Source organism: Sinocyclocheilus rhinocerous, unplaced genomic scaffold (assembly GCF_001515625.1).
Source record: "Sinocyclocheilus rhinocerous isolate Xijiao unplaced genomic scaffold, SAMN03320098_v1.1 scaffold853, whole genome shotgun sequence".
NCBI classification, from domain to species: Eukaryota; Metazoa; Chordata; class Actinopteri; order Cypriniformes; family Cyprinidae; genus Sinocyclocheilus; species Sinocyclocheilus rhinocerous.
Genome location: NW_015627738.1, coordinates 2,223,799 through 2,249,165, shown reverse-complemented (window position 1 = coordinate 2,249,165; position 25,367 = coordinate 2,223,799). Strand labels below are relative to the sequence as shown.

The window sequence follows — 25,367 nt, the reverse complement described above, 5'->3', positions numbered from 1 at the left end:
AGAGCAGCGAGGGCCGGCTGTCTGCCTCCGCTCGTGTCTTGAGCAATCAGAAAGGTGTGCCGATCTTGAAGTGCTAAAGAGGTTATATTCTACACCGCATTTTATTTTATTTCCCTAAAGTTCATGTATAATGTTACTCAAGGCTGTCTTCACCAAAACAGGTGTAATTTAGTTCTACACTACCATTTCTCACCCTTTTTGTGAGAAACAGGACATTATTTACAGTATTATTCATTGATAATCTTTCCCTCATCTAGGTCTCTCAAATTTCATTTAAACTTATTCAATTCTTTATAAACTTTAGATGTGGTGCCAGGTTTGATATTGCCAAATGTCATTGATTCTTGAGTTATTTGGTTGATCACAACAATAATGTTTAATAACATGACTTCAAATTAGCAGTGATTTAGACTACCATTCAAAAGTTTGAGGTCAGTATTATTTTTTAGTATTATTATTATTATTTTTTATTTATTTTGTTGAAAGAAATATATACTAAATGTATTTTATTCAGAATGGATGAAATGAATTGATTAAAGTGACAGAAAAGACATGTATAACGTCACAAAATATTTCTATTTCAAATAAATGATGTTCCGTTGAACTATATATTCATCAAATAATCCTGAAAAAAAAAATCAGTTTGCACAAAAATATTCAGCAGCACAACTGTTTTCAGCATTGATAATAATAAGACATGTTTCTTTAGCAGCAGATCATCATATTTGAATGATTTCTGAAGGATCATGTGACACTGAAGACTGATGTAATGTAATGATGCTAAAAATTCAGCTTTGCACCACAAAAATAAAAAAATACATTTGAAAATATATTTAAGTAAAAAACAGTTATTTTAAATTGTAATAATATTTTACAATACTACTCTTTCTACTGTATTTTTGATCAAATAAATGCAGCTTTGGTGAGCATAAGAAACTTCTTTCAAAATAAAAAAACAAATCTTACCAACCACAAACTTTTGAATGGTACTGTAAATGTTGAATTGCTTCTCAATAAAAGTCATCATATGGCTTCAGAACACAAATCTTATGTACTATATTTACAATACTTTTATGGCTTTTTGTTTTGAAGTGTATTAGAATAAATCACCATCCATTTCCATGATCTAAGGCTTGAATATTTTGCCAAAAAAAAATACAGGGCTGGAACAACACAAGGGTGTTTTGAGGGCTGTTTTTGTTACTGTATCATTAATACTTTATATAAATGACCTCTCGTTATTGGCCAACCTCCACATACTACTATAATTCACACTGTTATTCATAATCATGGTCTAAGTTGCTAAATAATAAATATCTGGTCATGTAAATGTGGTCATGTAACTTAGTTTCAATGAAGTTTTTCCCCCCCATATATGCAGTAGTCACAGTCTTTCAAAAGAGCAAGGAAAATCCTGTTTGCACCTGCATCCAAACATCCACTGCCATTCACAAGACCTCCGATCACTTGTAGCACAGCCAATGATGCATTTCCTGTTCAGCTTACAGGCTTTGTTTGATGGATGCAAAGGTATCTTAATGTGCCTCTGGCCCACTGGCAGATACCGGCTCCGGCATCCCTCTTTCTTAATGTATTCACGACAGAACGGGGCAGGAAGGATGAAGGGAGAGATATCAGACGGTCCCAAAACCTGCAGCGGATCGCAGGCCTGCGCTCATTCTTCACCGGCGTCTCTGACGCTCTTCTGCTGTTTATTTTCGTCCGTTATCAGCGGCGTGGCGCGCGACTCGGCCCGCTCCGCACCTCCTCTCCAAACTCTACATATTGATTCATTACTAATTATCTATCGCGCAGGCCGGAGAGTGTGCCATGCATCATCGCAGGTGTTACTCTCGATAATGGATGGATGAAGTTATCATCCTTGTACACAAAGTGGCACTGACATTTGCAAAAAATCCTCTAAGCAAATTTCCCTCTTATCTGCTGGCAGTGGCGCTGTGGAGGTGGCGGCTCAGAGCACCATCATTAAGTCACAATAATTAGCTCTCATTTGTAATAGCTTGTGTTCATAAATATAGATAATTGTATTAGCGGCATTTATGGGGAAAATCCTAACAAGTTTTACAGGAGTGACGGTTCAGACCTGTGTAACTTTCTCTAGCCAACTCAAGGGAAGGAGATACAGCAGCACATTAAGAGCAATAAAAAACAGAGATCATTTATCAAACATGAGATATGATAGTATATGTATACTAATACTAATATATAGTAGTTTATTGAATAACTCTGTCTTTGTATGAGTCAGAAAATTCATTTGGTGAAGCAATTACTCAATTTTTTTGTGCTAGTATTTAAAGATAAAAAAAAAATACATATATCTATATATATATATATATATATATATATATATATATATATGAGATTATATATTTTATATAATATATAGAATTAAAAAAAATCTCAATATGCAAGAAATGTACAGTCTTTCTCTTCCGGGAAAATGGGCCAAAAATGGGGAATTTATAATAAGAATTAAAATAAAGAAAGAAAGAAAGAAAGAAAGAAGGAAAGAAAGAAGGAAAGAAGGAAAGAAAAAATCAATATGCCCTGTCCCAACTTCCTGTTTAATTAGGACACGTTAATAGGGGGAAAAAATCTAATAAATGTAAACACTTATATAAAATGTGTCTTAACCTTGTACATTGTACACAAAGCATGAGCACATTACCATATGAACACTCATGCTTGCATAGTAACAGCTGTTCAGAAATTTTGCCTACTTTCAAACTACAAATATGCCAATCAGAACAGAGCTCATTTACCTACATAATTATAAAAAAAAGTAGCAAAATACAAATAGAATGCTTTGTAAACTAACATATGACTGTGTTTTGGTGCAATAAACCTTGGCTAACATTATAAATGGCCTTCAAAAGAAAAACACTACAAAAGTGAGAATACGGCAAAAATAACTGTGCAATACTTGATTCAGCCTTGTTTGAATTCATATAGCACTTGCTCTCCTCCTTCTCTTGACTTTCTCTCTCCTCTCAGCGCTCAATGATACTCTTATTTTCTGAAGTGAGAGATGGGATAGGGGCCGGTATACATGCTGTCCGTGACTCTGTGCTCTCCTCTCTGAGAGGGTCAACTCTCATCTATTATTCCTCATGGCACGAGTCGCAGGGGCTCATCAGCCCTTGTTATATCCTTATATGATGGGTTTCCCGCTTCTAATACATGGAGGAGATTACAAACGCATTTTTCTCTCTTGCAGCATCTGGGTGGATGTGTCACATTAAGGTGTCACCCTGGCTTCTGATAAAAAGGTTATTACCGGCTTTATGGCCCTGCCACATAGCAAGGGAGCACACCTTATGTGTAATGAATAGCATTTTTCTTTATAGAGGCTAACTGTACGTCGAAAGCACCGACTTTTTGTCTTCAAGCTGATTTTGACTGTGCAAAAACAAGACAGTCAACATTACAGCATTTTATTACAGGTACATTTTGGAAGAAGTTTGAATAAATTCCATTAATTTATTCCTTTTATTAATTTGCTCTTTTGTGTGAATGAATAAAAGTAATCAATAATTTTTTATAATGTTAACCGTTTAGGTTTTTTTTTTAATTCTTTTTTGTTTTTATATATTTTTATTTTTTTTAAATGTCTCATGCTCACCAAGGCAGCTTTTATACTGTAAAATCAGTAATATTATTACGATTTAAAATAACCATTTTCTATTTTAGTATATTATAAAATATTATTTATTCCTGTGATGCGAAGCTTAATTTTCAGCATCATTACTTGAGCAGTGTCAGAAGATCCTTCAGAAAACATTCTAGTATGCTGATTTGGTGTCCAAAAACATTTCCTATTAATATCAATATTGAAAACAGTTGCGCTACTTAATATTTTTGTGCAAACTGATTTTTTTATTTTCAAATTATATTATTAACATTTGATGAATAGAAAAGATTTATTTATATTTATATATTTTTTAACACTGGAAGTCTTTACTGTCAACTTGCAATTCTGGCTGAAGTATTAATAAAAAAAATAAAAAAAATCCCAAAACATACACACACATATATGTACATATAGTCTACAGCCTAAAATAAACCAGTATATTTAAACAGATTTATGTTTTTAAATGTTGATTATCAATCTGTCACATCAGCAGATGTTCTAGTGGTCAGTAGCGAATGCTCTGGTCTGCTAGCATTACTGTGCTTCACCTCTCAACCTTATAGCAGCGCTAGCGGCACATTGAGCCAGAAATATGAGAGCTTTTCCTTCATCTGTTTGCCACACTCTCTCTGGGCCTCCAGTAAAAAAAACATCAATTTTCAGCACCAGCACGGCTCTCTGATCTCTTTATAACGTTCAAGAGTCAAGCATTAATTAAAACACAGCAGTATATCTGACAAAAATCTTCACATAGTGTTTCCTCGACCCTGAGACGATGGCAAATCTTATCAATAAAAACACAGTGAGTGAGTCTAGTGCTGAGAGACAGACCTGATAAGTGTTGCAACTAATAAGAACGAGAACAAAGTGTTTGGTGTGTGAAAACTGACACACACAAGTCAAAACGTTTTGTCTTACAGTCGGCTCATCTAGCTCATCCAACAAGAATATATAATATTTAATATAATGCTTTTGGGTGAATCTCACAAAACCTGTCAAGGACATATCCTGGTTGTACATATATATATATATATATATTCTACACACACACACACCCACACACACAGTGTATATATATATATATATATATATACAATATTTATACAATATTACCATTGTCATAATGCTATAAATCTCACTATCATTACTGTATGCACTGCTGATTAAAATTAAAATAACTACTGTATTACAGTAATTCTACAGTATATTATTTAAATGTTCAAATATTTATGTTTTATTGTATGCTGATTTAAATAAAAATGGAGAATATGATCATCTTTTTTGTAAGCTTTCATTGAAATGTAATCTGGAATTGTCTAGATATATGAAGAATCATGAAGAAATGTTGCTTATTTTTATGACAATAATTACATAAATCTCATCATTACTGTAATGAAAAATTATTAATTATTAATATTTTCAAGTATTTATACATCATAATGTTTTACTCTATACAAATTATTGCATTACTGTATTACAGCAATGTGAATGTGAATCCAAAAGAGTTTTCCCCCCACTTTTTTTTTTTTTGGTAATTTTTTACTTAAATGTGATTTGGATACGATTGATAAGATGTTCAGAAACAAAGATAGAAAGCCTTTCTTCAAATAATACTATTCATAAATATCAGTCTCATCTACAAACCACAGATGCCATATAAACAAACATGTTTTTCTCAATTTGATAAAACACCCAACAATTAATCTCAAACTTCTGAAACACCAATTATCAGCGCAATCAAATCCTGCCTCATTCTGAGTGAGCTATCCACACTATACAGCCATATTTCCAATCCGATATTCTCGTTCCTGATCTCCGTTCAGATCAAAGACAGGCTGGGAAAGCCTGGTGTCAGCACTCTGGAGATACTATCGGCCAGACCCTCCGCCTGACATTAATAACGGCGGGCAGACATCTGAAATGAGAGGGGCCGTATCAGTCTAGAGATGAGGAGAAATCTGGGCATTGTGCTTATCAAAGAGCCCTTTAGAGATCAGCGATAGCCGCCATGCTAACCCACACGCTGCAGACAGGTGTATGCTAACACACCTCACACTAAATATCGGACACTGGGTGTGGATAATACACAGCTAAAATGTGACCCTGGAATTTTGAATAAATACGCTTTCCATTGATGTATGGTTTGTTATGATAGGACAATATTTGGCCGAGATACAACTATTTGAAAATCTGGAATCTGAGGGTGCAAAAAAATCTAAATATTGAGAAAATCGCCTTTAAAGCTGTCCAAATAAAGTTCTTAGCAATGCATACTACTAATCAAAAATTAAGTTAAAAATTAAGTTTTACGGTAGGAAATTTACAAAATATCTTCATGGAACATGATCTTTACTTAATATCCTAATGATTTTTGGCATAAAAGAAAAATCGATCATTTTGACCCATACAATGTTTTTTTGGCTATTGCTACAAATATACCCCAGCGACTTAAAACTGGTTATGACCTATTTAATGATACCAAATTATCTATACATATAGTCTTATATGCTAAAGTACTATACAAAAAAATAAAATTAAATAAATAAGAAGAAGAAGAGAAGAAGAGGAAAAAAAGTAGCTCAAAGTTTTGGTGTGTATATCTGTAGCAAATGTAGATATTGTTCATTGTGAATGTTAATGCATTAACTGAGGTTAACTAATGAGGTCTTATTGTAAAGTGATGCCTATTGGTCTTTATAATTCTTCGGCACTTTAATCTGTGTAAAACTTTTAACTTTATACATTTTTCTGTATTGCTTTATTGCATTTAAATGTTCAGTTATTTTTGTTATAAGAAAAAAGTTATTAAACCTGTTATACTGTATTATGACAGCACTTTTTTTTAACTTAATTTCAATATCGTGATAATACCGTATACCGTAATAAAAGCATTAGCAATTAATCGCAACATGAAAATTTGATACCGGCATATCCCTTAGTCTTAGTGTGTAGTACTTTTTCAAGGACACTGATATGGTTTAGAGATGTTTACCTGCATTATTAATACACAAATTTGAATTTACTGCAGTGATTTTTGGGTTGTGTCTGTAAAAACAGCAGAAAATTGATCATTCGCACACCTACTGTGCCATTAGCATTGATGATGATACTTCATGTGTTATTGACAATTGTTTAAAGAGAATATATAATCAGATTTCTTTTAAATGGTGCTCAACAAATGATAATATATTTTATTTTCATATTATTTACATTTCGTTATTTTGTTAAAGCTTATACTACCATTCATATGGAAAGTGAGAAACAACAAGTAGAAGGTAATGTACCTTAATATTAAATACAATAGACAGCTAATTGTCTGTGATTCATTAAAACATATTTCATGTAATTATTTAACATGCTTTCAATAAAAAATCACGTCCTTGTTGGAGTAATCAAGTCAAAAAGATCTAAAAACAGCACATAGAAATTAAGCAATTTTTTTTACTTGTTTCTGACCATATTGTGCAAACTTCATCAGTGCAATATTTCAAAGAATAAAAGGGAAAAACAGTCTATAATCTTTCATCAAGATTATACATCTTGCTTCGCCTGTTTCCTTTTCAGCTGATGTCACCAAGCCCTCTTATTTTCCAACCACCTGTCCTATAGAAACCGCTAGCTGTGTCAGTCCAAGAAACGCCCACTTTTTATGACCCAATTTATTTTAATGGGTAAAATAAAGTGGTTGAATATCACAATTTACTCAGAAATATGACATAGTGCACATGTAAAATGGGTGAAAATACTGTTTTACAGGTCTTAACTATAATTTTTTGAGGCCTGTAATTTTGGTAATACACTCAAAATTGAAGGTTCTTTCATCATTTACCCACCCTCACGTAACGGTGCTTCCATGAAACACAAAAGGAAATGTTTAGCAGAATGTCCAAGTTGCTCTTATTTCCATACAATGAAAGGACAGCTGTGGTTACCACTTCACTTTCACTGAATACTCTTACAAATAAAGGTTTCAAAAGGGATTGTTTGCAGTGATACCATAGAAGAATTTTCAGTGAAGAGTTGGTAAAAGAACCAGTTTTCGTTAGTGTGAAGAACATTTTAATAATCTAAAGAACCACTTTAAATAATCTATTGTTTAATGGAAAGGTTCGATGGATGTTAAAGGTTCTTCATGGAAACATCAATGCCAATAAAGAAGCTTTATTTTTAAGAGTGTATGGAAAAGAACATTCTGCTAGATAACACATACACTCTTAAAAATACTGGTTCCAAAAGGGCCCAAATCTGGCCCACGAGATCCACTTTCCTGCAGAGTTTAGCTCTAACCCTAATCAAACACACCTGAGCATGCTAATCAATGTCTTCAGGATCATTAGAAAATCACAGGTAAGTAAGTTTGGTCAGGGTTGGAGCTAAACTCTGCAGCGCACTGGCCCTCCAGGGCAAGATTTGAGGAACCCTGCCATAGAAGAACCATTTTGGGTTCCCAAAAGAACCTTTCAGTAAAATGTTCTTAAAAGAACCATCTTTTCTTAATGTGAAGAACATCTAAAGAACATTTTCTATAAAGAACCTTTAGTGGTTCCATGGATGTTAAAGGTTCTTTATGGAACCATTGATGCCAATGAAGAACCTTCACTCTTAAAATAAAGGTTCCAAAAGGGTGTTTTCGCAGTAATTCCGTATTAGAACCATTTTTGGTTCCTCAAAGAACCTTTCAGTGAACAGTTCTTAAAAGAATCAATATTTTCTTAGTGTAAAGAACTTTTTCTTCACTATAAAGAATCTTTTGTGGAATGGAAAGTTTACATGGATTTTAAGTTCATCATGGAACCATTAAGTGTTCAGACTATTACAAGTAGATAAATCCAATGACTATCTAAGGTGCAAGCATGTATAAAGACAAAAGGATCTAAAACAAAAGGTGCAGAAAAAACCTTTCTAAAGTTCCCTGACCTTGACAATGTGCCGCCAAACCATCTGTTCTTCAGTTAAAACACTCCCACTTCTACAGTCTCTGTGTCTGCTTTCATAAACTCTCTCTCTTTCTCTATTTCTCTCCATCTCTCAGTTTCGCTGACTCTCATTGCAGTCAAGTCACTTAAGCACAAAACGGCGTCTATTGTTCGACAATTGCCATGCCAGACTATCTGCCGCACCTCTAATTTTTCAGTCATCCAATTATTAATGGCCTTTGTTGACTTTGAGATTACCGCTGATACTTCCTCTTTTCCATAATGTTTCCAGCTTGACATCAAGCTGGAGAAGGTCTAACTCTGGTTCCCCAAAGGACGCCGCCCAGGAAACCTTGACATGCACAAAGACAGGCGCGAGGATGAGCCTGCCCTGCCGAGAACGATAAGGTCACCTGTGGGATTGCTGAGATTATCTCTGTCAAGCACTTGGACGCAGTGCAGTCAAATGATGCATCATGCAGTCATTTTCAGCGGGAAAAATCTATTTCTTCACTAGGTCGCTATTTGCTTTTCAAAGTGCCCTTGTAGTCTTTGGCTCAGAGCACTTATCAATTTAAATGTTGTGAATTAATAATGTTTTTAAGCCACATTTCTTGTAGAAGCAGGGAAACGCCTCCACCCATCACTGTTCAGTCCCATGTGGGTGGCTATTCAGTGACGGAGATAAAAACCTTTGAATAAGAATAACACACAAACCGTCTAAATATGGAACAGGTCTTTTCATTTTTAGAATTAACATGCAGCTTTGTGTCTCATTATTATCGGTTTACTAATGTACAATCATACTGTTTATTTGTAAAAGTCACACATACAAGATGAAAATTACAATAGAAATAATACTACAAGATAACAAAGTACATTTTTAAACTGTCTATAAAAATGTAAGCCTACTTGTATAGCATTGTTGGGTGATATAACAAAACAAATCCAAACACAACTTTAATTCAAATAAAATTTATAATAAAAATATATAATATAATATAGATAATAGCTGTTTTGTAATATAATACAAATTTTGTAATGTAAAAAAATTATTTTGCTAAAAGAAAAAAAGAATAAATTTTATACAAAATTAACAAAATAAAATGTATTAGTAATTGCATTTACATGCAAAAACCTATTTTTAAAATAAACCTCAAAGTTTTTATTTTTCAACGATTTTTGATGCATCTTGATATGTAAATGCAATGCAATGTAAATGCAATATGTATGTATGTGTGTATATATGTGTATATATATATATATATAAATAATCATCATCATAATTTAGCAATTTTGGCCAAGCAGATTCTAAATTATTAAAGCAATATGTTAATAAACAATATGTTAGCTAAAATAATACAATAGTAAATAATATTATATTATTTATAACTATATGAATCAATATTAATAAGAAATGTTATCTAAATACATTTCATATAAAGCCCAGTACATTAGTGTATGCTTAAGAATTTAAAGCCCTACAAGAAGACCTTATTAAAGATCATCATCTTCTCCTGTTCAAATCTCAATCTTTTCCATTACAAACAACAAAAAAGCTTCCAAAGAGTGGGCCACAGCTAGCACACAAAGCTTAATTGTTCCAGAGGGGCATGATGGGATATGACAGCTCCTCCATGACTCTCAGTGAGAGCGGGAACAGGAGGGGCAGTTCTGGGAGCGCTGCGGATCGCGGGTGGCTCAATTAAACATGACCTTCCTCTGCCCCTGTCTCTCGCCACACCGCTACAGGCTCACATGCAAATGCTGACCCTCGGCAGCCACAGCATCATAAATAAAAGAATACTTTATTATCCATTTAGTAATATTTCCAAGTCTACCTTGATGGGCTGTTCTAACAGCCAGTGCAATTATTCTCCATTGTCAATTATCAAGAGAATTTTTATATGAAAAATTAAAATTAAACACATTTTATTTTGCACAAATAAAATAAATAAAATAAATTCAATATAAATTTAATTCATAAGCACCAGCTCAACTAAAAATAGACCTATTTATAAAATATATACCACATATCATATTTATGATTGATGAATGAATGAATGAATGAAAACAATTTAATAAATAAAAAATAAAATGATATATATACTGTATATATATATATATATGATATTTTAAATTAAATATTTATGATGTACTATATAAGTAAAATAAATCTGGAAAATAATCATTCAGATATATATTTTGCATTTTATACAAAAGTAATAAAAATAAATCAATATTAATTGCATCTCCAAGCAACAGCTCAACTAAATTTTTAAAATAAATTTTAATGAAATAAAATAAAATTATAATTATTATAATTTTTTTTCTATACAGAGAAATCATATCATAATTTATTAAAATGTCTTAAGTCCTTCCTTAAATTTTGGGGTGAAATATGAGGCAGACTTGTTCTTGACGGAGATCCACCCATTCAGCTTCACTAGTCATGCTAAAGACGTTCAAAAGCATCACTTCAGAGGATAAATGATAGAGACACAAGGGGGTGTGAACAAGAGAGAGAGAGAGACGAAGGATCGAGACGGAGGGCAACTGACTCACAAAGATGTGATCAGACAATCGGCCAGACATTTATGCTAATAGATTCGATATTCCTCGAGTCTCCCTGGCTGGAGCGGAGCACATGAGCGGCTGAGTGATGGGGAGGAGGGCGGACCGTGTGGGAACGTGACGGTCGAGCCTTTGGTGGACACACACGCTCCCCTGTCACCTACAGCACAGCAGATGTCTACATTCAATCCCAGCAGCACCGCCTTTCCCTGAATGGAGACAGGGCAGAGGGGTGTATAGCCAAATAAAAGAGACGCCCTTTCTCACAACGGGAAATGGAAGTACACATTCAGCTGCCTGGAGGCAATCCAGATCAGTCACTATTGCCAAACTAAGAGCGGCAAATTCCTCCACCATATGGTACATTATATGCATCCTTCAGATGTCACCGTGCGTACTGTACGACAGCTAAGCTGGCGGTTACGGAACGGGAAGGCGGTTAAATCTAAATCCTACAAGGCAGATGAGACCTCAGATGGTCGCTTTATTCCAGATGTATCAATTTCCTTGGATATCTAGTCCATGCAAATGCATATGCTGTACTGGCAGGGGTGTCGGCTGCAAATGGCCATATTCCAGAAGCTAATATTCTTTTGGCCGGAATAATGCAATTATTATTTTCCTAGCCATCAGCGTAAGTACACGGTGCCATCTGTTACACAAAAGCAAACATACACATCTCAATTACAAAACAGACAGCTGCCCGTGTGCGATGTCAGCGGTGCACGAACGAAGCAGGATGACCCGGCGACAAGGTCCTTTCGAAAGCAGCTTTGCCACCACCTCGAAAACTCAATAAGAAAATCCCAAGCGGCGTGATGTTATCGGCGCCTCTCAATTTGCGTCGACCGTAACTACAAACCTGGCCATTAATCTGGGAAAGATGGTTGTGCATCCATCACGTATTAATTATTGGAGATGAACTAATCGCTCGGCGCAGAAGCCAAGCAGAGAGGGATGAAAAACTCAGACAAGTGAAAAATTTGGCAGCATATGCCTATTTACATACAGAAGTTAAATGATAACAGCTATATAAACTGCCATCTGTTGAACTGAATAATAGGGATGCAGATGAAAAGGGGAGTTACTTCATTTACTGTCAAATGTAAAACCTCGTTATCAGCCGAATCTGAGAGCGGAGTCAAAGACCGTCAAGATAAGAGAGAGACAACACGTCCGGAAGCACATTAACTGTATTATCAAAGAGCTGAGGGCAGGTGGTGCCATTGTTTAGCATCAAGGTAATGTCGGCTGTACAAGAAGAGAAGCTCGTACTCGCTGTAAAAATCTGCTGGCTTCTCCAGTCTGCACACATGAATCTAACACAAGGTGGTCAATGGCCATGGAGGGAAAAGCAATTTCACATCCTTCACTCGCTGACCTGAGGAGAGCTGAGAGGAGGGGACGGATGGACAGAGAAAAAGCCTACTGAAAAGAGTCACGCTAAAGCACATTCAAATATGTAAAGAAACTTGCTGCCTAAATTTGCATTAAATGGTGTTCGCATTCTGTCATGGAATTAGAAATATTTTAAAATGAAACAGAATATTAAATGAAAGATAATTTAGGACAGAAAGAAGAGTATGATATTATTGGAAATTAATAAATATTTTTTTATAATAATAATAATAATTATTATTATTACTACTACTACTCCTACTACTACTAATTATTATTATTTAATAACAAATAAATTAATAAATTTAACTATCAACAAACAAAATATGTAATACTAATTCTACATGTGTGTGTGTGTAGATATATACAATTATAAAAATAATAATAATAAATATTATTTATTAACAAATGAAATATTTTAAGAATAAGTATAATTATAAATATTTACTACGGATTAATTAAACATCCTAATGGAGATAACTTGCATCCAACATGTGTAACCTAGGATCAAAAACACTCTACAAAACACGCCATGAGATCACACGGTCCATGACTATTGTGCAGTCGGTTTGAAATCACAGTAAGGTCCAGCTGATGTCATTATGAGGACAGTGGACTCCATGACTGGACGCTTCCTATCTACTTTCAAACGGATTGAGGAAGAGCTCGATTTAGAGATTAGTGCTCCTCTAGTGCCCTGCGAGGTCGCAGTATCTGTCTGAGAGCAGAGCTTGGATTTGAGCAGCTGAGCGCTCGTATGATTGAGCCGCGGTGCTAAAAGGTCATGCTATCGACTGTGCCTAGTGTAATGGCCACAGGATGGTTCAAGCCCTGAATCTTTAATAACCTCCATCATTAGCTCTTAGGAAATCAGCGCTTTCACAGAGCGGTTGGAAGAGATCTATTGGCTCTTACCATTGCAACGCAGGGCTGTAACTTACAGGGTTACAACATGTAGGGTTAAACGGCTATTTTCAACCATTATGCTAGATTAAAAAAAAGGTTCAAGGAGACGTCTTAAATCTGACCGATTGTACCACTCCATTAAGGCTATTCGGACCACATTATATTTATGCTACTGTGATGGTTATTTCTGATAGACAAATGTTCATAGCAAAAGGTTAAAAAGGCAAAAATGCAAGACAGACTTAAGCTACAACAATCCTGAATGTGGTATGAATTAATATTCCCTATATTAATCAAAGTTTAGTTATCAAACACACATTTACAAAAAGATAAGCTATCCTGGTGATTACTTGCATGGCTGAGCGCCAAAATCTAATTTCACCAAATGTTAATTAACTACTCACAGCACCAGAGTTAAACTACAAAACTAGCATATATATGCAATCATATATAATATAGTCTATTTTTGATAACCCACAGCACAAAAATGCATAGAACTGTCAACGCAGAAAAGCTTGCAAATTGCTCGTGCAATTAACAATGAAAATAATGAACTACACCTTATAAATTTGTGGCCTCTAGGACAGATTAACGAAGAAAAAGGTTTAGCAATTAAGATCAGGAGAGTTATGGGATAAGCTTAACCAAGTAAGATAATAAAACCTACTTAGACTAAAGACTTTACAAGCACTTTATCAGCTGGCCAACCTAAGATAATACCACAGAAAAAGAGCAAGCCAAATTCCAAAAGCCAGGATTTTGAGAATTAATCAATTATTTGATAAAAATCTTCAATCAATTAATGCTGCATTAATTTAGAGTGTGCTTTAGTCCTCTCGTCTTAATTCATATCTCAATCCTTCTATCTAGCAGAATATTTTAATAGTCTTTTACAGCCACTGTTGCTTTTATAGTTTAGAAGACTTCAATATTTACCATGTTCAGTTCTGACATGTCATAGCAGCACTTGAACCTGATTGAAAGCATATGTTCAATGTGGAATCATATGCACTCTATTGTTTATTTATACAGCCTGATGTTTTTAATCTTCATATTTTTATCTAAATAAAAAAACAAACAAAATACACACATCCTGTGCACAGTATGCATACCGCATAATACTTTCTTTCAAAGTATTATGCAAAGCATTTTATAATCTCAGAAATACATATGATTATTTTACATTGAATAAAATTTTGAGTAAAAATATCCTAATTTTCAGAGTCATATCATCTCTGAACAGTATCATCTCTGGTTCATCTGTCAGACTAGAAATGAAAGATGTGCATTGAAAATCGAATGCATTGCATAAAGTATTACAGTATGCAGTATATTTGTAAGGCAGGTCATTCAGGTATTTAGATGTACAAAGTACAAAGTTCAAGGCCCAGAAAGGTAAGGACATCGTTAAAATAGTCCATGTGACATCAGTGGTTCAACCGTAATGTTATGAAGTTATGAGAATACTTTTTGTGCGCAAAGAAAACAAAAATAATGACTTTATTCAACGATTTCTTCTCTTAGACGCGGATTCGTGAGAGTACCACAATGTATACTTGTGCATTCCTCTGCTTGCAAACAAGGCACAGCGCATCCGGGTCCTACGTCAGAACGCCGGCTCCTGTGTCAGCAGCACCACACGGATGCGTTGTGGTACTCTCGTGAATGGCAGTGGAGACTGACCCTGGGAGAAGAAATTGTTGAATAAAGTTGTAATTTTTGTTTTCTTTACAATTTTTTATCGATGTCCTTAATGCAAAGTTCTGTCATGAAACTCTAGATGGCGCAGGCTGATGGGTCGTTAATGCAAATTGATGATATTCACAGCGTTAAACTACTTGGCACAAGCTGATTGGTTCATGTTGCATATGCTTACTGCTTTACATTTAAATGGCTGCTTAACATTCACTACAGCAGTTCGCAGCACGCTTTCAGAGTTCCTCTGAAACCCTCCACCTTCCCCAGCTCCACCTGTATAGGTCCACTACAGGTTATTATTATATATGTTATTTGTGCAGCAGCAGGTCTTAAAATACTCACAGCAATGTATTGGCGTATGCATTGGCAGTAACAAGTTCCTATACTCGCTTTGTAACAGCAGCAGCAGCAATAATCTACAACAACAGCAATAACCAACAGCAGCAGCAGCAGCTTAGCAGATCTATTCTGCCAAGACCAAATACGTTAACATTGTCATATCCATTACCATGCTAAAATCTTCCAAGAGTTGTCATGATAGAACTACCTTTCTGGGCTTGAACGTGGTAGCTGTGTTGCTGTCTACGCAGGGTCAGAAAGCTCTCGGATTTCATCAAAAACATCTTAATTTGTGTTCCGAAGATGAACGAAGGTCTTATGGGTTTGGAACGACATGAGGGTGAGTAATTAATGACAGAATTTTCATTTTTGAGTGAACTAACCCTTTAAGTATATAAAAATGTTTTGCATTATACAACCATAAATGATTACAGAAGTTGCATGCTATGTTTTTGTCACATGGCCATATTGCATGTTAAATTCCGTCTTTGAGAATAAAATTTGAGGTTGGTATCCCCTCTGATTCATTTGCCAAACTAGAAATGTAAGGTTGAATCCAGTGCACAGCATTGTGGCATACCGTATTTTGATTGTATACTGAATATTTTGAACCCATGTCATCCAGGTACTCTTAGACCATGCACAGTATATATAAGGAATCCTGTTTTTTTTCTTCAAAAATAGATAAATAAATGTATACAGTATGCTGAATCCAATTTTGAGTAAAACAAGTCTCTGAGATATATATATAAAAATAAAAAATTGAGGTTGGTATCACCTCTGGTTAATTTGCCAAACTAGAAATGGAAGGTCGAATAGAGTGCATTGCATTGTGGGATACAGTACTCCATGCAGTGTGCTCAGGTTGTACACTGCACATTTTGGACCCTCACACATTGTGAACTGTATATAAGTTGCATTGCATTTTCTTTCAAAATTAGTGGGTAGTTTGCTATCCTGAACACATCCAAAACGATCCACAATCTCATAGACAAAAACGAGTTATACTGCTACAGTAACTGGTACAGTGAGCATCTTGATGGCACCTGTGCGGTTAGATCCCCTCATCCAAGGACAGCAAGAGACGATTCTGATGATTTGTGTGAATTTTCAACCAACGGTGAACAGAAGCTGCCTGTTGTGCAGCCATGTCTGGTTTGATTGAAGCCTGCTAGCACTCGAGATGAAGCTCAGCTAGACAGGACCGCAAGAGTTCTGAAGGTCACTTTCTCACCGTCTGACCTCGCCGATCTGTCTGTTTATTGAACGGCCTGGGCTCGAGCCAGCAGAAGCGGGGAACGTGCTAGCATTCCAATGAGAACATCTCTCCAGTGCTTAAAATATGCAGTGATGAATGCCGCGAATTAAACAGCAGCTAACAAACCCGCAGGAGTTTATCTAACACTAATTTGTCCAGATTCTCTTCCGCACCATTGGACGAAAAGAGATTGGAGAGTGAAAATCTCACGTGCACTCACCTGTGAAAGCCCCAGGTATATGGACACCGTCTCTGAGATGTACAAAAACCTCCCCTCCTTGTTTAGTGCAAATACAAATCCATCCAGGGACTGTGGAGGAAACAGAAAGAGAGAAAGAGAAGAAACAAGTCAGGCGAGAGTCTCGCAAATAGCTTATTCCTCACAGCACAGAGACGGAAGCCATCAAGCCCAGAATTGCAAACAGAACCGCATCCCGTGTGTAAATGACTTACAGATCATTAAAGAGCAACAATTACAACGTCAATTAACAGCTTCGGATCACAGACGCTTTAACTGTAAGGGACGGTGTGAGCAATACATAAATATTAGGCAAAAAATGCCTCATTCATATCAATAAAGGTAGCAGAGTTCTTTCAAAACTAGATTTTTTCCCCCCTGCAAACTCGATTTCATTGTTCAGCTCAATCACACAAGTAGAAAAATTATGGATTGATCAGATTGCGATAAATGTAATGTTACATTTCAGGATGAGCCACCAACGCAATATTAAGGTTAAAGTCAGCATGAAATGAAAATTCACTCTATTTTCTAAATGCATTGATCCTATTGTGAACAATTAATCGGTGCATGTCAGGGTTATTATAGTTAACTAAAACTAAAATCATTAAAAAAAAGTGTTACTTGAGATAAAATAAACATGAACTGAAATAAAATATAACATATAAAAAAAAACTACTAATAAAAAAACACCAAAAAAACTTTTTTTTAAATTTACTTGATGTACTAGAATAAAAAAAGTAAAACTGAAATAAAAAATAATAAAAACTATGAAGACATAAAAACAAGAGTGATTTAAAAAAAAAATCACAAAAACACACAACAAAATGACTAAAACTTAATAAAAATAAAAATAAAAAATAATCCAAACTATTAATAAAAAATATAATAAAATATCCATTATACTAAAATAATACTTGTGCACACAAAAAAAAAAACTAAAAATGGAATTAATTTCAAAATAAAAAGTTATTTCTCACAGAGAACTTTTTTCAATGCACAAAGTAGCAGCATGAACAACAGGAAAATTTTGCTGCACACACAAAACCACATAAAAGCTAAAGTGCTTGATTGTGAACAAAATCACCCGTGATTGGTCAATGACCCTCTGCAGCTGCAAAATCACTTTTTATTTTGCATGGTGTGAGCTGCTAGCACAGCTTGGCAAGCGGTTTTCAGTGCCATCACCGTTTTGCCGCCTGCCTCTGCTCGCTCATTATCAATAACAACACAGGCTTCATTGGAACAACATTCCTGTGACGACATTTCTGCAAAAGGATATTATGTTGCTTCTTTCATTTTTCACAGCACTTTAAAAGCAAAATGTCCAGTGAGGGGTGCTAAAGGCGCATCAGTTTGATCTAAAACAGGAATCTGGTATTGTTTTCAAAAATATAGATTTTTCGATACATATTGATACTCACTTCATAACATCAGTCAAGTGTTTGAAACAACTTTTGTCATCTGATGTGGCTTCTTATAAAATGAGGCAGAACCACAAATACGTAAGTATTATGATGTATTATAACTGTTGTTATGATTATTCATGAGTTGATATAACATATTATAAGTTTTTTTATAATGCATTATGCATTCATTATAATGCCTTAAGAATACCCTTATAATGTATTATAAATACGGGCTTCATAGAAAGTGTTACCAATATATTTTATAGTATTCTATGCTGTAATGCAGGCTATGTTGATTAGCATTGCATTAGAAATAGATTGTATTTTTATGAAATTATCTGAGATGACTTGAAGAGCACAGATAAACCATATATCGCCGAAGTCGTGTGTTTGTTGTCTTCAGTTAAGCATTTCTATCTTTTTTTTTATTCAGCTACATCGATAGTTGGATGTCTTTGTCCATATTAGGAATTTCCTGTAATGTCATAAGTTACATTACATTTGTGAGGCATATTTGGAGGGCATCAAGTATGAATGAAACAGTAAAAATTTTCATTAATGTGAAAATATACATCACTGTCATGTTCTAGCCTGGTTTTATTCATCTTTCAACAAAAAAATCCAATTTTATGCCCTTAATGTTGTTGCAGTTTTCCCCCGAGGTATCAAAAATGGTATAGAATATTGGTATTTTTCAAGGTATCATATCAAAGTTAGGAATTTCAGTATCGTGACAACACCACCATATACTAGTGTTAACTGTAAAACGTTTAAGTATACCTAACTACTTTTTTCAACTTTTTTTGGATGATCGCTTACCAGTCTGAGTCTCTATGTTAGTCTAGTCTCTATGGCTCAGTTTCCTCCTCCAATTTAAGTCTGTGGGATTTCTTTGCCCATTTTAACCATACGTCAGGCAAAAATCAAGCACACCTATCCTCAAAAAGCTGCAAGATTTTAAGCAGTTTTAGCTATCACTCCCATTAAGCCATTATTCAAGTCTTCAGTACAAACAGTGCAGGATAAAGCCAACACTTAATGTGTAATACAATGTTTAGCAAGCACCGCTAATGAACAGCTCCTGATCACAGACGCCATACATAAATATTCTGCAAAACAAAGCCATATTCATATCGATAAAAGTCGCATGCATAAGAAAAGAGCAGTTGTGTTGGGTCATTTCTGCATTACGTGTGCATAATTAGGAATTTTGGACTAAAGGAAGCCCCATGGTACGGATAGCACTGCTGGAGGTGCTGCTGTTGGGTCTCCAACAGTCAACAATTAAGATATTGAGGTCACATGGGTTAATTACATATTGTCTCCCACTGCCTCAGATAATCTGTAGAGTGATGCACCCCGGGCGAGAAAATGCCAGAAAGGAAAGACAAGAAAAAAACAAGGTATTGTGCACAATGTCACAGCTGATCCGATCACCTTTTTATGAAAATCAGGTTTACACAGACTCTCTCGTTTATTTGCGAGTTTAAAGCAGCATCGGCAGCTGGCGAGAGAGTGTGCGGTCTCTACTCGCCGATAAAACAGTGCAGCCTCGGGCTATTTACAGCGTGCTGATATGCAGCTGACAACAGCACGTCCCACGGCGGCCCGCTAGCGCATCACTTCCTCCCTGAGCACGCATCTACTGGAGGTGATGTGTTAGACTTACGCTTTACATTATACTGTGCTAATGCTAATACTAGCCCATTATATGGCACTTTACATTTGAAATGCTAATATGCCAATATAGATGCGTTAACATAAATGCTACACTAACACGGACGCTTATTTACATTACTTACAGCATCAAAAAGCTTCAAGGGACTATATTCTACACATTAAGCATTTAATTTTGCGCCTGAAGTCCACTTATAATATCAGTCAAGGTTTTCGGCACCAAATTGGTTGTAAATTACTCTTAACTGACCGTGTTTGTACCCTCTCACTGACCCTCAGGGGCTGTTCACACAGAATGCATTGTTGTTTTTTATCCAAGCTATTTTTTAATTGTTGGTCTATGTAAATATGCCCAAAACAAACATCTTTATTAAGATTTTTTTTTTTTTTCAAGAGGCGATCAATGTTAGTTTTAAAACAATGGACCAATTAGATAAAAAAAATTGTTCATGTGCAAAAATCAGTGTTTATATTAGCAAAATTGGATAATAATGGGAACTCATGTCTTTCTGGTTTATAATATATTCTGTGGGAACATCTCCTTAGAATGAACATGAACGGTAAAAGACTGTAAAAATGCTACAGTAAAAACCTGTTAAATGGTTACCGGTAAATTCCCCTACTATATACGGTGAAAAACTGTATTGGACATTACATGTATTGGGCATTAATTTTACGGTAGTATACCGTTTTTGGAAGTGAAAAAGACCGTATAATTTACAGTGAATAACCATAAATTGACATTCCCAAATTTGTTACATTTCAAATTTGATGTTTTTTGGTTGAAATAACTGTTTCTTCTTAGTTTTTTCTTATCAGTTTTGTATATTAGGGTTGTGTGTTACACCTAATGTTGTTAAATGAATGTTTATTGCATTATTTCAGTTTCATGTGTGTTACCATGATGGTGTTTAGTGTTTGTGTGAATGACACTGTGCACCTTCTATATACTGTATGTTATTATTTAAAAGCTGCTTGTGATGGGCTTTGGTTCATCATGTGACTTTCTCATCACCACCTGCATTTGGTGGTTATCAGTGTATTACAAAGCTACAAAACAGATTTCAGTACTTCAGTAGGTTGGTATATTAAAATTTGATCAGTTAATGAAATTACGGTATTTAACTGTAAATTAACCACAGCTGCCGGTTTTTTACCGTAAATTGTACGGAATTTTTTTTTACAGTGAATGCATAAAACACATTCTGCATGCTGCACATGAACTCTCCGCCTGAGCTGTCCCTCCAGATTCTTATGAGGTCTCTCAGGAAACAAAGGAAGAAATCCTCATTGGGAGTGGAAGGGAAAAGGACCACAAGTAAGCCTCTAATAAGTTGGGCCAATAGAAGTAGAGAAACTAAAGTCTCAGTGCTGAAAAGAGCAAAACCACCAATGGCATACCAGTAATTAGTACTGATATTTGAAAGATGATTGGAACTGGAAAACTGGATTTGGAAAGGCTTTAAAAAATGTTAATGGAAAACACTTTTGTCCACTCTGCCATATATATATATATATATATATATATATATATATAATTTATGTATTTATTTATCTATTTTAGAATAATGTGTACAATAAGGCCAGGCCAACATGTAATTTATAAAGTCAACATGAAAACAACTTAATTTCTGTGATTTCACATATTTATAATTGAAATTTCCAAGGGTTTTCAACAAGAATGTTGGCCAAAAATGTATTACATTTTGAAGAAATATTAGAGAAAAAAACTTTCCTTCAATTTAGAATAATTCACACTAATATACAGTATATACATATTGTGTACAGTATGCCCAGGAACTTATTTACTTTTTATTAAGAAATGTAATAGGGTAAATTTAGATTTTATGTCTACAAAACAAATATAAGATTCAATTTAATTTATATGATGCTGAATTAATATTGTCTCTTGTTAATGCTATTTGAGAATAACGTAAACTTAGAGAAGCTTGATTTATGTGTTTTAATTTCATCTATGTTTAATCTTAATCTAGATTCTATTGCTTTTGTTGCCTGAGGTCAAGTGTGCAGATCCCTAACGGTTACAGAGTTTCATTTCCCTTCTGTGAGATGCTTTCTTCCTTCTCTCAGCACTTTAGACAACAGAGCGAGAGAGTGAGAGCAAGAGAGAGAGAAGCTGCTTGCCAGGCATGACTGCTTTAAACAAATGACAAAAAAGGCCCATCTTAATGTTACACTTTTCTCCCCCAGAAGTTTGTCTGGCTAGTGATTTATTGTACACTTTACACAGTGGTTAGCCTGTAAACAGAGGCCGTTTATCATGGAGGGGAGCCAGGCAGAGGCAAGCAGTGTTCCTCAGAGACCTGGCCCACAGATGCCGAGCGGTTGAAGGAAGAGCAGCGGCGAACAGGGAGGAGATGATTGTAGACTGGCTGGAGGTGACTGCTGCGGGTCCGTCCTGACAGCCAGGGCTGCGTCTGCAGGGTCGTATCAGAGCCCGAGGAGTCTCTCTCAGGTCAGAAAGTCCAAGAGAGACCTTCACTGGGGAGGAACGGCGGTCTCTCTGTGTATAGATGAACTGACAGGGATGGAGGAGAATGGAAGGCCAGGATTTGTGCTCTATAAACATGATGCATCATTTGAGAGAATGGACTGAATCTAGCATTTCAGTGTATTTTTTCCTCTGAAATTTCCCTTTAGATCTATTTTATATATTTTACATTTTCATTTTCAACAGTTTAGGGTAAGTTTTTTTTCCTGAACCCTTTTTTGAAATTCATATTTTTTTTCAGCAAGGATGCATTATATTTAGCAAAAGTGACAGGAAAGACATTTAAATGTTACAAAAGATTTCAAATAAATGCTGTTTTTTATTACATTTTTTTTACATTAAAATTTTTTGCATTTTAAAATATATTAAAATAGAAAATAGTTATTTTAAATTGTAATAATATTTCACAATATCACCGTTTTTACTATATATATATATTTGACTCAAAAAACATGTCAAATCACAAAAATAAAGTGGTTTTCATGTTGACTTTAAATAATACATGTTCCTGGTCTTACTGTGCACATTATTTGAAAGGGAGATTAAAAAAAGTAAAATACATAAAAAAAAAAAATTTCAATCATAGAATTTTCGACATAAGCAGTAGGCACAGAGAAATAATATTAACCAAATACATCAGAGCCATCCAATAGCTATCCCATCAAATCCTGATAGATAAAATAAACATCACAGAAATCGCATGCATTGACAATGCTCTTTTCTGATGACTTTAAATAAAACTAGAAAGCTTGTGTCTTGACAAATGATTCTTTGCTTCACTGTAAGCACTTGTTAGATGCTACAACTATAGACCACAACCCCTCAAGCAAGAACACACCAGTGCTACAACAGTAAACATGGTCTGTAACTCAGTAGCCTTGTGTTTTCTCTAACAAAGGACAAATATACGTGAGCTGAAGGACACACAAGCTGGTAAACATCAATCTAGTGGCTGCATCCCGGCCAGAGCCACTGCACGTCCACATTAACACACACAGCGGACGCCAGGCGAGAGCAGCCTCATTGACTATTAACATATCATTAACTATTAGGTCAGACAAAATGAAGAGGGAGAGAGAGGCAGAGAGGAGCGGGGCAGCTGGCGATGGGGAAGATGCCACATGTTCATCTCCCCCAATCTCATCCTCAAACTCCAACAGCCTCCATGATGAACAACTAGAACTGCAATTAAGACTTCTCACAGGGCTGGCCAAACCTGAGCATGAGAGCATGTGGACTCGCTCTCACAGGTACTGAGCTACAGGAATCCAGCATGGAGTGCAAATTAAGACTTAAACCTCTAAAAAAAAAAAAAAAAAAAAAGTAAAAAAAAAAAGGTTGGAGAACACGGCCTTAAAAGTACATACAATAAACAGATTTAGACACAGTATTCCAATAACATTTCTTGAAGTATATAGATGCGATTCTAGGGTTATTATAGCAAACTAGAACTAAAACCATAAAACTAATTTTCTTACTAAAAAAATAAAATGTTAACTTTAACTGAATTAAAATAAAAAAAATTAAAATCCCTTAAACTTATTTTATTTTATACAATTTATTTATTAATTTTTTTTATTTTCATTTAGATGACCTTGATGTTCGAAAACTAAAGCTGAAATAAAAATGAATAAAATAGACATATAAAAAAAACACAAACTACTAAAAATGGCAAAAACATAAAACACACTTTAACTAAAATTAAAAGGAAAAGTATAAAAATTTAAACGAATTCAAAATAATATTAAAACTTAAATTGCGCTTGCCTGAAAAGTAGAAATAAACAAACTCTACCGATTAACAGCCTTTAAATAAAAGGCATTCATTTTCAAGTGAGAAATGTACAGTAGACATAGAGTGCCTCCTCAAAAAAAAGCATCATAAAATACTTAGCATAATAATAATTGGATAATTAATAACAATTACAACAGTATAAATGATTAATTTACTACTAAACTAAATTTGATTAATAAAATAATATTAATAAATAATGTAAATAATAATTTTGTTACATGTATATTATTATTAATAATAATAATATTAATAAACATGATAATATATATAATTATAATATATAATATATAAAATAAGCACATAAGCATAAAAACAAAATAATGATAGTCAGTCTCTACTGAAAACGCTACTACAACAAATTTAGGATGCTCGAGAGCTTTCCATTTCAGATTTTGGTAATACACTGACAAAAACATTAGTGCTATCAATTATTATGCTCAAAATAATAAGCCTTATCTATAAAAAGCATTTAAACAAACTGTTATGATTTGCTGCACCATAAAAGCAGATGAAACTGACTCAAATTTCAACCTGGAGAAACTGAAATTGACAGACAGCATGAGTGAGACAGCAGACGTCTGTGTGGGAAAAGTGACATACAGAGAGTAAGAGCGTGTCTATATGTGTGTGAGAGAGAAAAAGACAGATGAGAGGTGTTAAAAGAGATCTTATAAGAACTTCTAAATTGCCGCGGGAGCCGTGAGAGATATTTTCACTGAAGTCAATTTTGAGGCTGACAAGCCATGTAGAAATGTGCAAATATGGATGCGTGGTATTGATTTCTTTATTGAAGGCACCAGCACGGGAGATACTCGAACCACTCATCCTAACCCTCACCGAGACCTCTTTCAAATAAGAGCGTAAAAAAAATAAATAAAATAATAATAATAAATTAGAAATCCACACTAAGCAAATGTGTTTTAAGTTTTGATTTGAAAGAGGAAAGTGATGACACCATTCGGATCGAAACCGGTAGGCTGTTCCAGAGTTTGGGGC

At 34.8% G+C, this 25,367-nt stretch overlaps 1 protein-coding gene across 1 annotated transcript in view; it reads right to left on the bottom strand.

Moving 5' to 3' along the window:
• The window catches only part of npas3 (neuronal PAS domain protein 3), a 320,924-nt gene that overhangs the window by 106,563 nt on the left and 188,994 nt on the right, over positions 1-25,367 (bottom strand). The window contains exon 5 of the mRNA XM_016545634.1: positions 16,962-17,051. Coding sequence (XP_016401120.1) covers positions 16,962-17,051 — 90 coding nt within the window. The remainder of the gene's footprint in view (positions 1-16,961; positions 17,052-25,367) is intronic.